At 47.1% G+C, this 17,097-nt stretch overlaps 1 protein-coding gene across 6 annotated transcripts in view; it reads left to right on the top strand.

The window, feature by feature from the left end:
• Nucleotides 1-17,097, top strand: part of LOC118400171 (calcium-dependent secretion activator 1) — a 194,112-nt gene that overhangs the window by 47,780 nt on the left and 129,235 nt on the right. For all 6 annotated transcript variants that reach the window (XM_052473369.1, XM_052473367.1, XM_052473368.1 and 3 more), the window contains exons 2-3: nt 4,373-4,486; nt 6,497-6,829. In XM_052473369.1, coding sequence (XP_052329329.1) covers nt 4,373-4,486; nt 6,497-6,829 — 447 coding nt within the window. The remainder of the gene's footprint in view (nt 1-4,372; nt 4,487-6,496; nt 6,830-17,097) is intronic.

Raw genomic sequence — 17,097 nt, forward strand, 5'->3', positions numbered from 1 at the left:
ATTATGTAAGTTGGTAGCTTGTGTAGTAGAGCTTTGTAAACATAAAAGGGTAATGAAGGGATCTACAGGACTTTATTGAGTACCAGCCAACCTTTTAATAGAGGATACAGTGGTGAGTATTAAAACTGTCACCTGTGATAAAGTGAATGGCACTATGGTCGACGACATCCACTTAATTTGTCATGAGATCCTCTCTGACCTTTACAGGAATATCCCTCTGAATATATTCAGTAACACCTCCCCTGCAGACATTCCTGTCTCAACGGTGCTGTCTAAGTAAGTCTCAGAAAATGCTAATATATGAATATTATCTAAGATTAGCAAATTACTCAGCTCATTAACTTTGTTTCTGAGGCTACATATATTTATATGAGCTAACTTTAACCCTTTCTTTGGTAGCTAAATCTGAACTCATATTGATAATAGGTTTTATTTGGAGTGTGTGAGTAGAGCTCAATAGATCCCAGAAAACTGTTGAGATTCTCTACATGGTGGATGGTGGATAAATGAGGATGGCTACTGTACAGAGTACTTTTAATCATCACCCTCATTTCAGGGTTTTAATTTAGCCCTCAGCAGAGAGGCTAGTAGTGGAAAGGTCATGTTGAACTCTGAACCTTGACCCCATCAAGGGTTATCACTACATGACTTCCTGGAGTTGCCTGTGAAATGGTGACCACGTTAAAAGTAACTTGGGACAGCTGTGGGAGGGGACAGATGGGGGAGGAGGTCCAGGGGTGGGTTGGTGGGCGTGGCTTTAGACATTAGTGTCATGGACAGAAGAGAAAGCAAGACACACTGCTCCCTCATTATTTCTGATCGGGGCGGGGCCAATCTGCTCTACTTATTGCCTGTTTGTTTGTCTTGTGTAGAGGACAAAGGAGAGAGACCACATGAAGGGAGCATTGATAATACATTTGAATGAGTTACAGTATCTTGTTCCTTGTCAAAATGATGACAGAACGGTTGGCTACCCTCGCCTCTCTTCCTCTAAACATGTTGCGACTGTGTGGTAAAGACTTTGATAAATGATGGACGTCGTTTGGGTGATTATCCTCAGTCAACATCACATTCCTAGATAGAACCTAAAAGTTTCATTATGACTGTACTGCATCGTGTCACCTCGTCTATGCTGCATCACTTTCTCTATCCTCCCAGTTAGACCTGCTCTCTTGTCTATCTCTGCTTCTACCAGCCTGTGTGTTTAGCTTGGGATGGAGCGAGACTGGCCAGTTTATTAGGTACACCCATCTAGTACCTGTTCGGACTCCAGAACAGCCTGAATTATTTTGGGTATGGAAACGTTGCTCAATTGGTATCAAAGGACCTAACGTGTGCCAGGAAAATGCTCCCCACACCATTACACCACCGCCACCGGCCTGTACCGTTGACAACAGGCAGGATGGAGCCATGGACTCATGCTGCTTACGCCAAATCCTGACTACCATCAGCATGACGCTACAAGAACCGGGATTCATCAGACCAAGTGATGTTTTTCCACTCCTCAGTTGTTCAGTGTTGGTGATCGCTTTCTCACTGGAGGCCCTTCTTCTTGTTTTTAGCTAATAGGAGTGGAACCCGATGTGGTCGTCTGCTTCAGTAGCCCATCCGTGACACCGACCGGCGAGTTGTGCGTTCCCCAATGCCGTTATGCACTCCCTGTTGTACTGCACTGTTATTTGCTTGTTTGTGGCCTGTCTGTCAGCTTGCAAGATTCTTGCCATGAACGGTCCTTGGACCTCTCATCAATGAGCTGTTTTTGCCCAAAGGACCACTGCTGACTGGATGTTTTTTGTTTGTCGCACCCTTCTCGGTAAACCCTAGACACTGTCGTGTGTGATAAGCTCAGGAGGCCAGCCGTTTCTGAGATACTGGAACTGGCGTGCCTGGCACCAACGATCATGCCACACTCATAGTCGCTTAGGTCACTCGTTTTGCCCATTCTAATGTTCAATCTAACAGTAACTGTATGCCTCTATGCCTGTCTGCCTGCTTTATATAGCAAGCCACGTTCACATGACTGTTTGTCTGTAGGAATGAACCATTTTCATGAACGGGGTGGTGTAACTAATAAACTGTCCGCTGAGTGTACATTTGCACAAGTGACTTGCGCAGTATTAAATCAAATCAAATTTTATTTGTCACATACACATGGTTAGCAGATGTTAATGCGAGTGTAGCGAAATGCTTGTGAAATGCAGTATTACTGTGGCAACATCAGTCCAAACTCATTTCCTATCTATATTTGAACATCTTTAATGCCCAATCATTTATTTATAGCCTATATATCAGTCCTGTTGCCGTGGGATAATAGTTTTTTTCCATACAGCGATTGCACCACTAATACATTTTTTATGCAAAAAACCTCCTCATTGTTACTGTCAGTTAAGAGACCCCAGTTTTTAAAATGTTGGGGAGGGCTGTAAATCCAGAATTAATGTGGCATTTCTTTTGTCTTAAAAGCACTGTGAAGTTGACAAATAAAGATGTGGATGGGTCGTTCCATGAAATGAGTAACCTTTGCATCCCTTTGATATTTCAAGTAGAAATTGTGCAGCAATATTGCATTTTAAAAGCCTGTTCAATTAAGTGCCATTCAATATAGACCACATGGAGAATTCAATAAATCCTATTTTTTATATGAATAAACACTTGCTAATGTGGCAAGATTTTGCATTTGAAATCCTATGACACAGGATGATTTTAACCCCCAAATTTCTCCCAGGTTTTCACGATGATTGTAAAGACCTAGTTATTTTGTTGCTTTGACAAAGACATTTCTGAAGATTATTATTTATTTGATGCAGTGGTGTAAAGTATATAACAAAAAATACTTAAAGTAACTCTTAAGTATTTTTGGTGGGTATCTGTACCTTACTTGACTATTTATATTTTTTACAACTTTTACTTCACTACATTCCTAAAGAAAATTATGTACTTTTTACACCATACATTTTCCCTGACACCCAAAAGTACTATTTACATTTTGAATGCTTAGCAGGACAGGAAATGGTCAAATTCATGCACTTATCAAGTGAACATCCCTGGTCTTCCCTACTGCCTCTGATCTGGCGGACTCACTAAAGACACCCTTCGTTTTGTAAATGATGTCTGAATGTCCTCCTGGCTATCCGTAAATAAAAATAAAATGGCCACATCTGGTTTGCTTAATATAAGGAAATTATTTATACTTTTACTTTTGATACTTAAATATATTTTAGCAATTGCAAATTACTTTCGATACATAAGTATATTTAAAACAAAATAATTTTAGACTCTTACTCGAGCAGTATTTTACTGGGTGACTGACTTTTACTTGAGTCATTTTCTATTAGTGTATCTTTACTTTTAGCCAAGTATGACAATTGGTACTTTTCCCACCACTTATTTATGTTATTAGTGATTCCTTTTAAGGTTATTGTAATTAAGTTCAACAATGTTAAGTGAACTGAAATCTCGTTTTAACGTGGTGAAACTATTCCTTTATAAACATTTTTGAAAATAAACATTAATAGTCAAATCATAGTGTTAAAGCAGGTGAGCTTGTTCTACTCTTTTTGGCAATATTCTGGTGTTTTGTGGTAGAAACCTAAGCGGGTCGGGCATAACACATCAACCCTGTTACCTACATCTGGACAGACTAGAAATGTGCTTCCATTTCCACTGTCACAAGGGGATTTTTGTTTGATTTAAGATGCAATTGTCAACCCTGCTACTTTATTTGGCACTTAACAGGCATTTACTATAGTATGATTTTTATTTATTTACCTTCTTGATATGGAAAATATGTTTTTTATTAATTTGCCTATGTACCCTTTATGACAGAATGTAACCATTTGGTCAAATCTGAAGTTTTTTTTCTTACAAAGTTACACATCTTAAAAAAAACACAGAATTGGTGGAACATTGGTGGAACAACCCAGATGTTAAAAACGGCATGAGATTGAACCAGGAAATGTGTAATTGGTAATGGGAGGACTGAGATATAAGTGCTGGGACTGAGGCTGCACAGGGCAGTTTCAATTTAGCACTGAAGAAGAAACATCTATGCATGTAGAGGAGGATCCAAAAAGAGGAGTTGTGTTAAGTGAATAAAGACAACTTTTTAAAAATATTTTACTGTATATTCAACATTGATATAAACTTATTCAATTTATAAGGGGACTGACAATAAATGTTTGAAGTGAAGTAATATGAAACCTGTGAGCTAACTTAATGTTACCATGATTCCTATTACTCTGTTGTTTCCCTCTATATTGACTGTCTGTCTGTCTGTCTGTCTGTCTGTCTGTCTGTCTGTCTGTCTGTCTGTCTGTCTGTCTGTCTGTCTGTCTGTCTGTCTGTCTGTCTGTCTGTCTGTCTCCTCTCTCAGATCAGTAAGCAGCAGTTACAGACGGTGAAGGAGCGTTTCCAGGCTTTCCTCAGTGGTGACACCCAGATAGTGGCAGACGAGGCCTTCATCAATGCAGTCCAGAGCTACTATGATGTGAGGCCCTACTCTCTCTCTCTGGTGTGTGTGTGTGTGTGTGTGTGTGTGTGTGTGTGTGTGTGTGTGTGTGTGTGTGTGTGTGTGTGTGTGTGTGTGCGTGTGTGTGTGTGTGTGTGTGTGTGTGTGTGTGTGTGTGTGTGTGTGTGTGTGTGTGTGTGTGTGTGTGTGTGGGTGTGGGGGGTTATACAGTATGTTTAAGTATTTGGATTGTGTTATCTGTTGATTTGTATTCACCAATGATTTTTCTGCAGTTTTAAATAGTCCTCTGCAGACGAACCAAATCGCCTGGATGTTTGAGGAGACCTTTGGTCTGGTAAATGATGTGGAACACAGAGACAGCTGCTTCCCTCAGGCAGTCTTATTAATGTTTTCCTCCTGCATCTGACAGATTCAAATGAATTGGACTTCCCAAAATAGGCCTCTAAAATATTAATAGTTCAGACAAAGGCTATGTGAGGTGCTAAGCTGAATCCATGGACATCTTGTGCTCCAGAAAAGTAGCTTTGAGTATGCCTTTCCGGGGCCTCCCGAGTGGCGCCCGGGTTAGGTGGAGGGTTTGGCCGGCCGGGATGGCCTTGTCCCAACGCACTCTAGCGACTCCTTGTGGTGGGCCGGGCGCATTCACTCTGACTTCGGTCGCCAGCTGTACAGTGTTTCCTCCGACACATTGGTGCGGCTGGCTTCCGGGTTAAGCGAGCAGTGTGTCAAGAAGCAGTGCGGCTTGGCAGGGTCGTGTTTCAGTGGTCGCATGGCTCTCGACCTTCGCCTCTCCCGAGTCTCTACAGGAGTTGCAGCGATGGGCCATAACTGTAACTACCAATTGGATAACATGAAATTGGGGAGAAAAAGGGGTGAAAAGTACCAAAAAAAATAAATACAAGAGAGTATGACTATGCATCCCGTTCAATATGTCTGCCTTGACAACTCTGAAATCACAGAAGAACAAGGTTTGAAACACTGTCTCAAAGCTTCCAAACCGTTACAGAAAATGAGACAAAAGTGAATGAGATTTACTCTGCCTGCAGAATTAATTGATACAACACTTCAATAAGCCTAAATTAGTGAATTGAAATGCTTCATTACTCAACACCCAGCTAAAGCTGGTTTTCCAATTCAATTAAAGCCCAATGCTCTTACTGACTGTGTTCTGGATGCTTACACACTCCCCACATCCCCACCTGCCTTGGAGCCTGGAGGAGACCTGGGGTGCTCTTCCTTGGCAGAATTTAGGATTAAGCTAAATTAAGACAACAAATTATAGCCCACATTTCAATTTTATTTTCTATATCAGCAGTTTCATTTTCAACACTCCCATTTGTGCATTGTTCCCTTCTTTTTGGCCCACTGAGGGCACTGCTGCTGTTTCAGAAAAGTTGCAAGTGCCCGAGGATGATAAATGTCTGTGTATCTGTATGTCCATCCAGCCTCAGAGGCGATGGCTCTCAGTCTTCACCCTGCGTTAGGCACTGATTGGGAACAGGGAGCCTGTCACCGTGAACCATAAGCATGCTGCATGGTAGAGAGAGGGCCAACATCTGAGTCAGCCAGACACATTTCTCTTTCCCTAACCCACACCCTTTGGCATGGAAAAATTGCTTTGTGAGAATTATGGGAAAATAAATGTGCAGTTTGGGATTGAACAGATAAGCACAACAATGCCAGATTGAATTGAAACTACTATCATTTATTTTCCTCTGCACCTTCATCATGAAGACAGAAAGACCGAGCTGCAGCAAATCCTCAAAGAGAGAAGCAGTACTTTAGACGTTTCACTTCCCTCCAGAAGCAAAGACGTGTCAGGCTGCCACCAGGGCTTCTTTACGCAGATGCAGAGGAGAATGTCTCACAGAAAATAATGGGCAATTTCCAATTCAGAAATTGAGTTCAAATACAATTCATCCCAACCTCACAACCAAATTGTATGTTCTTCCTGTATGTTCTTTCTGCCTTTTTAATACTTGAACCATGTGCTTAAACCCCCCTCTATGCTCTTAACCGTGACCACAGATATTCCTGAAGAGTGACCGTGTGTCCCGGATGGTCCAGAGCGGAGGCTGCTCGGCCAGTGACTCGCGGGAGGTTTTCAAGAAGCACATTGAGAAGCGTGTCCGTAGCCTGCCGGAGATCGACGGACTAAGTAAGGAGACAGTGCTCAGCTCCTGGATGGCCAAGTTTGACACAATCTACCGCGGAGAGGATGACCCCAGGAAGCACCAGCAGCGGATGACAGCCAGTGCAGCCTCAGAGCTCATCCTCAGTAAGGACCAGCTCTACGAAATGTTCCAGTCCATCCTGGGCATCAAGAAGTTTGAGCACCAGCTCCTCTACAACGCCTGTCAGGTGAGATAAGAGCTTCATCTCATGTCCTTTACCCGACATTTGTCTTAACACTAACACTTTCACTGATGGAGATTTCTCTGTTTCACTCCTTTCTCTATGTCTGAGAGGTGACTTTGAGGTGCAGTGTCAACTTTTAACACCTTTTTGAGGCTTTGATTTGAAGCTTGCTTCCCATTAAATTCCAATGGGTTGAAATGGTAAAAGTGTGCTGTGAAATCATCCTTACTTTAAACCCCTGGAAAATCCATCCACCTTCCAGGGTTATTAGATGAATAGGCACCTGTCACAGAAAAGCACAGTGTTTAGTGTGGGATTGAAAACCCTTTAATCCAAGCAGGAAAGAGGACCAGAATGAATACTGCAAAAAAATATGACCATTGTGAGATGGAGAGAGAGTGTGGGTGGTGTGAAGGGCACTACGGAGGCAGAACAATAGATGAGTGTGACTACCAAGGTACTGTGCTAACGGCAATCATATTATATCATAGAGAATGGAATGGATAGCTATTGATCATTGTTGAATGGAGAGGGTGGGTTGAGAAGTAGGCAGCCAGAATAATAGGACGATGGTGGCCTTTAAAGAGGGGGTCCACATGTCAGTCATACTGGGTTCAATGGAAGAAGGTGTAGTGAGCCCTTCAGGATGTCTTAAGTCATCATCCAGGCTTTTGTCTGTCCAGGATTAACCATTCAGTTGCCACACACACAGGACGCTGGCCAGGTAGCCTTGCAGTTAAGAGTGTTGGGCCATTAACCAAAAGGTTGCTGGTTTGAATCCCCAAGCCTACTAGGTGACACATTTGTAGATGTGTCATTGAGCAATGCACTTAACCCTAATTGCTCCTGTTAATCAAATCAATTTGTATTTGTCACATGCGCCGAATACAACAGGTGTAGACGTTACCGTGAAATGTTTACTTACAAGCCTACAATGCAGTTCAAGAAATAGAGTTAAGAAAATATTTACTAAATAAAATAAGAAGTAACACGATAATATAAAAATAACGAGGCTATACAGGGGGTACAGGTACGGAGTCAATGTGCGGGGGTACAGGTTTGTTCGAGGTAATTTGTACATGTAGGTGGGTATAAAGTGACTATGCATAGATAATGTAAATAGTCCGGGTGGCCATTTTATTAATTGTTCAGCAGTCTTATGGCTTGGGGCCTTTTGGACCTAGACCTTGTGCTACGGTACCGCTTGCCGTGCGGTAGCAAAGAGAACAATCCATGACTTGGGTGACTGGACATTTTAGACCTTTTTCTATCACCGCCTAGTATATAAGTCATGGATGGCAGGAGCTTGGCCCCGTTGATGTACTGGGCCGTACGCACTACCCTCTGTAGCGCGTTACGGTCAAATGCCGAGCAGTTGCCATACCAGGCAGTGATGCAACCAGTCAGGATGCCCTTGATGGTGCAGCTGTAAAAAAAACAAACAAATCATGCCAAATCCTTTCAGTGTCCTGAGGGGAAAAGTTGTTGCCGTGCCCTCTTCACGACTGTCTTGGTGTGTTTGGACCATGATAGTTTGTCGGTGATGTGGACACCAAGGAACTTAAAACTCTCGACCTGCTCCACTCAGCAACCGTCGATGTTCATGTCTTTTCCAGCTCCTTTGTCTTGTTCACATTGAGGGAGAGGTTGTTGTCTTGGCACCAGACTGCCAGGTCTCTGACCTCCTCCCTTTCTCATCGTTGTCGGTGATCAGGCCTAACACTGTTTTGACATTAGGAAACTTAATGATGGTGTTGGAGTCGTGCTTGGCCATGCAGTCATGGGTAAACAGGAAGTACAGGAGGGAACTAAGCACGCACCCCTGTGGTGCCACAGTGTTGAGGATCAGCGTGGCAGATGTGTTGTTGCCTACCCTTTATACCTGGGGGCGGCCTGTCAGGAAGTCCAGGGTCCAGTTGCAAAGGGAGGTGTTTAGTCCCAGGATCCTTAGCTTAGTCGAGAGATTTGTGGGGCACTATGGTGTTTTGAACGCTGAGCTGTAGTCAATGAACAGCATTGACAGGAGGGAACTAAGCACGCACCCCTGAGGAGCCCTGCCACATCTGACGAGCGCCAGAGCCGGTGAAGTAGGATTCAATCTTAATCACTCTGGATAAGAGCGTCTGCTAAATGATTCAAATGTAAAAGTAAAAAATGTTCAGGCTTAGCCATTGTATTCTCCTTTTAAGACCCTAGGTATCATTGTAGTCCAGGCCAAGATTGAAATGACTTTTCTGATGTTTCTTAATTCAATAATGTGTCCCATCCACGCTCCTGGTTCCAATTAAAAGGCAGGGCCACCCCCTGAACATTAATACTGCTAGTGACTCATCTTCTGGCAGGGACACAGGAAGTCCTGTCAGCTCTATCTGTATCTGCCTCTACTACAGAATGAGACTTGTCAAGCCTATTGCTGTGGCTTCAACTGACATGTTTCTTTTCATGTACATTTTCCATCTCCCCCGAAAGAGTGAAAATGAATGATCTGTTGGATGTGCAAACAGATATCTGCACAGACTTGCTGTGTGTTACATGGAATTATGTCTGTGCCTTTGCTCTGTTTTCAAGAATATGATTTAGTTTTCCACTGCTGTGGTTTGACAACAAAATTATTGTGAATATCATCACACACACACACACACACACACACACACACACACACACACACACACACACACACACACACACACACACACACACACACACACACACACACACACACACACACACACACACACACACACACACACTGTTATGACACATTAAATGAGGCCAGTCCATGCCAGAGCATGCACTGACCAGCTGGCAAGTGTCTTCGCTGACATTTTCAACCTCTCCCTGACTGTCTGTAATACCTAAATGTTTCAAGCAGACCACCAAGAACTCCAAGGTAACCTGCCTAAATGACTACCGCCCTGTAGCACTCACATCTGTGGCCATAAAAAGCTTTGAAATGCTGGTCATGGCTCACATCAACATCATCATTCCGCAGTGGAGGCTCATGGTTCTCACCCTTTTCCATAGACTTATACAGTAATTGTGACAACTTCCTGAGGACATCCTCCAACCTATCAGAGCTCTTGGAGCATGAACTGACATGTTGTCATCCCAATCAAAGGAGCAGAGAATGACTCTAGTACTGGAAGCATAAGCTACAGCTAGCTAGCACTGGTGAGTAATTGACTCAAAGAGAGAGAAAGGCAACAAATTCATTTATTTCAAAATTAAGAAGCAAGATATAGAGAGAGTGCTATATTTCATAGTATATTTTTTTTAAACGTTCACTTACTTAGCTAGCATCGAATGCAGCTAGCTATTTTAGCTTACTCAATCACCCGGCTCAAACAGAAAGGGATGCTATGTTACCTAGCTAGCTATGGCTATCCAACCCTGGAACTCTTCGAAGTCAAGGTAAGCTTTTGGTTTTCTAAATGTATTTTCACCCGGGCCCGCCGGTGTAACAGCGATTCTGCTAGCTGCTGACTATACACTGTACACTGATTACTAACGTGTTAGTTCTAGTAGCTATGTTGACTACGATGTGACAACAATGTAGGCTGTGTTGTAGTGGTTCGTGGTCATGACGGTTTGGCTTGGAAAGGTTTTTTCACCTGGTCATAGACAGCTGATATGTTGTGCACAAGTCCACAAGCGAAGGGAAAAGTTGAGAGGAGGAGACCGCGTAGATAGATGAGAGAAGGAATTATATATATAACAAACTGTTTGTATGTGGCTGTTATGAATGTGAACTGTGGGGGCATGATCAGGGGTGTATTTATTGCACTGATTCTGTTGAAAAACGTTTCTCAAACGGAAGTGGGGATAAATATACCTGAATTTGTCCGATAGAAACTCTTGTTGGACTGATGTTTACACATTAGATCAGCTAGATGCAGGCAAGAGTGTGCAAGACGGTATTGAATGTGTCACTGTCACCTTGATTACTCAAAATTATCTCCATCTGTCAACCTACGTTGTGAACTTTCCTTCCTCGGCTAGGTTGTAGCAACCTCATGATGGGTACAGGGAACATTTTAGTATCATGTAGTAGCCTAAGCCTATTGCTGTTACATTGAACTGGGTGAACGGAGTATGAATGACAGTCATCCAATATGCTGCAATAGAAATAAGACCATGTTAATCCTCCCTCATCTTAAATGGCACCGACTGCCACTGCATCCCAGACACCCTGAACCCGCTCTAATTCACATAGTGCCCCAACAGATCCAGAGATGATGCAATCTCTATTGCACTCCACACTGCCCTTTACCACCTGGACAAAAGGAACACCTATGTGATAATGCTGTTCATTGGCTATTGCTCAGCATTTAACACCATATTGCCCTCCTAGCTCATCACTAAGCTAAGGACCCCGGGACTAACCACCTCCCTCTGCAACTGGATCCTGGACTTCCTGACGGGCCACACCCAGGTGGTGAGGGTAGGCAACACCACATCTGCCGCGCTGATCCTCAACACAGGTGCCCCTTAGCGGTGTGTGCTTAGTCCACTCCTTTGCTCCCTTTTTCACACATTACTGTGTGGCCACGCACGACTCCATTACCATCATTAAGTTTGCAGATGACTCGATGGTGGTATGCCTGATCACCGATGACGATGAGACAGCCTACAGGGAGGAGGTCAGAGACCTGGCAATGTGGTGCCAGGACAACAACCTCTCTCTCAATGTTAGCAAGACAAAGGAGCTGTTCGTGGACTACAGGAGATGAATGGTCGAGCATGTCCACATCGACGGAGCTGTAGTGGAGCAGGTCGAGAGCTTCAAGTACCTCGGGGTCTACATCATTAAGGAATGGTCTACACACCCCAATCATGGGCCACACACACCAAGACAGTCGAGATAAACGCCTCTTCCCTCTCAGGAGGTTGAAAAGATTCAGTATGGGCCCTCAGATCCTCAAAAAGTTATACAGCTGCACCATTGAGAGTATCTTGACTGGCTGCATCATCGCAAGGTGCTACAGACGGTAGTGTGTATGGCCCAGCAAATCACTGGGGCCGAGCTCCCTGCCACCCAGGACCTGTATACCAGGTAGTGTCAGAGGAAGGCCCTAAAAATTGTCAATGACTCCAGACACCCAAGTCATAGACTGTTCTCTCTGCTACCAGACGGCAAGCGGTACCGATGCACCAAGTCTGGAACCAACAGGACCCTGAACAGCTTCTACCTCCAAGACATACGACTGCTAAATAGTTAGTCCAGGTAGCTAGTGGTTAGGTATTTAACTATCTGCATTGACCCTTTTTGAGTCTTTTGACTCATCACATGTGCTGCTACTACTGTTTATTATCTATCCTGTTTCCTAGTCACTTTATCCCTACCTATATATACAGTGCCCACCACTAATATTGGCACCCTTGGTAAATACAGTTGAAGTCGAAAGTTTACATACACTTAGGTTGGAGTCATTAAAACTCGTTTTCCAACCACTCCCAAAATTTCTTGTAAACAAACTATAGTTTTGGCAAGTCAGTTAGGACATATACTTTGTGCATGACACAAGTAAATGTTCCAACAATTGTTTACAGACAGATTCTTTCACTTATAATTGTAACGATCTGAGTGTAGTGGGTGAGGAGTCAAGCGCAGGAAGCAGAGAGTTCAGGTGAGTGCTATTTTAATGCACCGACAAACGGTGAACATAAGCCAACCCTCACGAACACACAGGGCGTAATGAACAAACAAATGCCCCCAAACAGGGGGACTTAAACGGTCCAGGGAAAACCCACAAAATGGGAAAACACAAAACCCCATAGACGTGCACACAAGTACACTAAACAGATGGTCACAATAATTAATCCTGCACTCTGCGGGCCGGCTGACTAATAAAGCCTACTACCTAATTCAAAACAGGTGCACTCAATCAACACATAAGGAGGGGGAGGAAATAATCAGTAGCAGCTAGTAGGCCGGCGACGATGACCACCGAGCGACCACCCGAACGGGAAGGGGAGTGTCCTTCGGTCGGAGTCGTGACAGTTCCCCCCCCCTTGACGCGTGGCTCCCGCAGCGCGCCGACACCGGCCTCGAGGTCGACCCGGAGGACGAGGCGCAGGGCGATCCGGATGGAGGCGATGGAAATCCCTCAACATTGACGGATCCAAAATGTCCCTGGTGGGTACCCAGCACCTCTCCTCCGGACCGTACCCCTCCCAGTCCACGAGGTACTGCAGGCCCCTCACCCGGCATCTCGAGTCCAGAATGGCCCGTATCGTATACGCCGGGGACCCCTCGATGTCCAGAGGGGGAGGAGGGACCTCCAGTACCTCACTGTCCTGTAGGGGACCAGCTACCACCGGCCTGAGGAGAGACACATGAAACGAGGGGTTAATACGATAATAGGAAGGGAGTTGTAATCGATAACACACCTCGTTTATTCTCCTCAGGACTTTGAACGGCCCTACACACTGCGGCCCAAGCTTCCGGCAGGGCACGCGGAGGGGTAGGTTTCGGGTCGAGAGCCAGACCCTGTCCCCTGGTACAAACACGGGGGCCTCACTGCGGTGGCGGTCAGCACTCCTTTTCTGCCGTCCACTAGCCTGTTGAAGGGATTCCTGGACGGCCCTCCAGGTCTCTTTGGAGCGCTGCAACCATTCCTCCACCGCAGGAGCCTCGGTCTGGCTCGGATGCCACGGTGCCAGGACCGGCTGGTACCCCAACACACACTGAAAGGGGGACACATTAGTAGAGGAGTGGCGTAGTGAGTTCTGGGCCATTTCAGCCCAGGGGATGTATCTCGCCCACTCCCCTGGCCGGTCCTGGCAGTACGACCGCAGAAACCTACCCACCTCCTGGTTTACTCTCTCCACCTGCCCATTACTTTCGGGGTGATAACCGGAGGTCAGGCTGACCGAGACCCCCAGATGCTCCATGAACGCCCTCCATACTCGGGACGTGAACTGGGGGCCCCAATCAGAAACGATGTCCTCCGGCACCCCGTAGTGCCGGAAGACGTGGGTGAATAATGCCTCCTCAGTCTGTAGGGCTGTTGGGATACCGGGCAACGGGAGGAGACGGCAGGACTTAGAGAACCGATCCACAATCACCAGAACCGTGGTGTTGCCCTGGGACGGGGGAAGGTCGGTCAGGAAAGCTACGGATAGATGTGACCATGGCCGTTGTGGAACGGGGAGGGGTTGTAACTTCCCTCTAGGAAGGTGCCTAGGAGCCTTACTCTGGGCGCATACCGAACAGGAGGAGACATAAACCTTAACGTCCCTAGCCAAGGTAGGCCACCAATACCTCCCCCGAAGGCTCCCCACTGTCCTCCTCACCCCAGGGTGACCCGAGGAGGGTAGGACGTGAGCCCACCGAATCAGTTGGTCCCGAACACCAAGCGGCACGTACCTCCATCCCGCCGGACACTGAGGAGGCGCGGGTTCAGCCCGTAACGCCCGCTCGATGTCCGAGTCCACCTCCCATACCACCGGTGCCATCAGCTTTGAGGCCGGAAGGATGGGAGTAGGTTCGGTGGACCTATCCTCCGTGTCGTAAAGGCGGGACAGTGCGTCCGCCTTCACGTTCTGGGAGCCCGGTCTATATGATAAAGTGAACCGGAATCGAGTGAAAAACATGGCCCACCTTGCCTGCCGCGGGTTTAGTCTCCTAGCTGCCCGAATATACTCCAGATTTTGGTGGTCGGTCCAGATGAGAAAGGGGTGCTTAGCCCCCTCAAGCCAGTGTCTCCACACCTTCAGAGCCCTGAACACCGCTAACAACTCCCGGTCCCCCACATCATAGTTACGCTCCGCTGGGCTGAGCTTACTCGAGAAGAAAGCGCAGGGGCGGAGTTTTGGTGGCGTACCCGAGCGCTGTGATAGCACGGCACCCACCCCAGCCTCGGACGCGTCCACCTCCACTATGAATGCTAGAGAGGGGTCCGGATGCGCCAACACGGGTGCATCCGTGAACAGCGCCTTCAACCTGTTGAAAGCTCTGTCCGCCTCTACCGACCATCGCAAACGCACCGGGCCCCCCTTTAGCAGTGAGGTAATTGGAGCCGCTACCTGGCCAAAACCCCGGATAAACCTCCGGTAGTAGTTGGCAAAACCCAAAAACCGCTGCACCTCTTTTACCGTGGTTGGAGTCGGCCAATTACGCACGGCCTTACTGCGGTTACCCTCCATCTCCACCCCCGAGGTGGAAATGCGATAACCCAGAAAGGAGACGGCTCGTTTGGAGAACACACACTTCTCAGCCTTGACGTATAGGTCATGCTCCAGCAGTCTACCAAGCACCTTGCGTACCAGAGACACATGCACGGTGTGAGTGGCTGAGTAGATTAGAATGTCATCGATATAAACAACCACTCCCTGCCCGTGCAGGTCCCTGAGAATATCGTCTACAAAGGTTTGAAAAATGGCTGGAGCATTTTTTTAACCCATACGGCATGACGCAGTACTCATAGTGGCCCGATGTGGTACTAAATGCGGTTTTCCACTCGTCTCCCTTCCGAATACGCACCAGGCTATACGCGCTCCTGAGATCCAATTTTGTGAAGAACTGCGCTCCCTGAAAGGATTCCACTGCCGTAGCAATGAGAGGTAGTGGGTAGCTGAACCCCACTGTGATGGCATTTAGAACTCTATAATCAATACACGGACGCAATCCTCCCTCCTTCTTCTTCACAAAAAAGAAACTCGAGGAGACAGGTGAAATGGAGGACCGAATGTACCCCTGTCCCAGAGACTCCGTGATATATGTCTCCATAGCCAACATCTCCTCTTGGGACAATGGGTACACGTGACTATTGGGAAGCGCAGCGTTACCCTGGAGATCTATCGCACAATCCCTTCCCGGTCGATGTGGTGGTAATTTAGTCGCCTTCTTTTTACTAAAAGTGATTGCCAAATCGGCATACTCGGGGGGAATGCACACTGTGGGACCCTGGTCTGGACTTTCCACCGAGGTGGCACCGACGGAAACTCCCAGACACCTTCCAGAACACTCCTGTGACCACTCCTGGAGAACCCTCTGTTTCCACACAATTTTAGGATTGTGCCGGGCCAGCCAGGGAATCCCTAACACCACTGGAAACACAGGCGAATCAATAATATAGAGACTGATACGCTCCCTATGATTCCCCTGCGTTCCCATGTCCAGTGGGATCGTGGTCTCCCTGACCACCCCTGACCCTAATGGCCGGCTATCTAGGGAGTGCACGGGAAAGGGAGAATCTCTCGGCACAAGCGGAACACCTAATTTAATAGCAAGCCCGCGATCCATAAAGTTCCCAGCTGCGCCTGAATCGACTAGCGCCCTATGCTGGGAAGAGGGAAAAAATTTAAGAAAAAAAATCAAGACAAACATGTGACCAACGGGGGGTTCTGGGTGAGTTTGGTGCTGACTCACCTGGGGTGATCGAGAAATGTTCCGCCTGCCATCTCGACTCCCAGACGGACCCTCCCAGCACCGATCGGCCGTGTGTCCTCTCCGACCACAGTTGGTGCAGAGGGAGCCTCCTCCTCCGGTACCCCTCGGCAAAGCCCCTCCCAACTCCATCGGAACAGAAGTGGAGGTGCTGGGTGGTGGAACACACAGGACCCTCTCCGAACGCCCGCGGGCAGCCAGCAGATTGTCCAGTCGGATGGACATGTCAATTAGCTCATCCAAGGAAAGAGCGGTGTCCCGACACGCTGCTCCCTGCGGACGTCCTCCCGGAGACTACACCTGTAGTGGTTGATAAGGGCCCTGTCGTTCCACCCGGATCCTGGTGCCAAGGTACGGAACTCCAACGCGTAATCCTGGGCGCTCCTTTTCTACCGCCGAAGATGGAATAGTCGTTCTCCCGCCGCTCGGCCATCTGGAGGATGGTCAAACACGGCGCGGAAGCGGCGAGAAAACTCGGGGTAGTGCTCCTTAGCTGAGTCTGGGCCATTCCAAACTGCATTTGCCCACTCCAGAGCACGACCCGTGAGGCAGGAGATGAGGACAGTCACCCTCTCCGCTCCCAATGGAGTAGGTCTGACGGTGGCCAAGTACAGTTCTAGCTGGAGTAAGAACCCCTGGCACCCTGCTGCCGCTCCATCATAGACCCTCGGGAGCGTAAGACGGAGGGTGCTGGAGTCGGGAGATGGGGAGTCCTGAGGAGGGGGGGCCGAAGGTGGAGAGAGGAGACCGCTTCTCTCCCATCGGTCCATTCTCTCCATCACCAGATCCATCGCCGTTCCGATCCGATGGAGAACGGTGGTGTGATGTAGAACCCTCTCTTCCATCGATGGGAGGGGAGTGGCTGTTGCTCCTGCTGACT

Source organism: Oncorhynchus keta, chromosome 21 (genome assembly GCF_023373465.1).
Source record: "Oncorhynchus keta strain PuntledgeMale-10-30-2019 chromosome 21, Oket_V2, whole genome shotgun sequence".
In the NCBI taxonomy this organism is placed as follows: domain Eukaryota; kingdom Metazoa; phylum Chordata; class Actinopteri; order Salmoniformes; family Salmonidae; genus Oncorhynchus; species Oncorhynchus keta.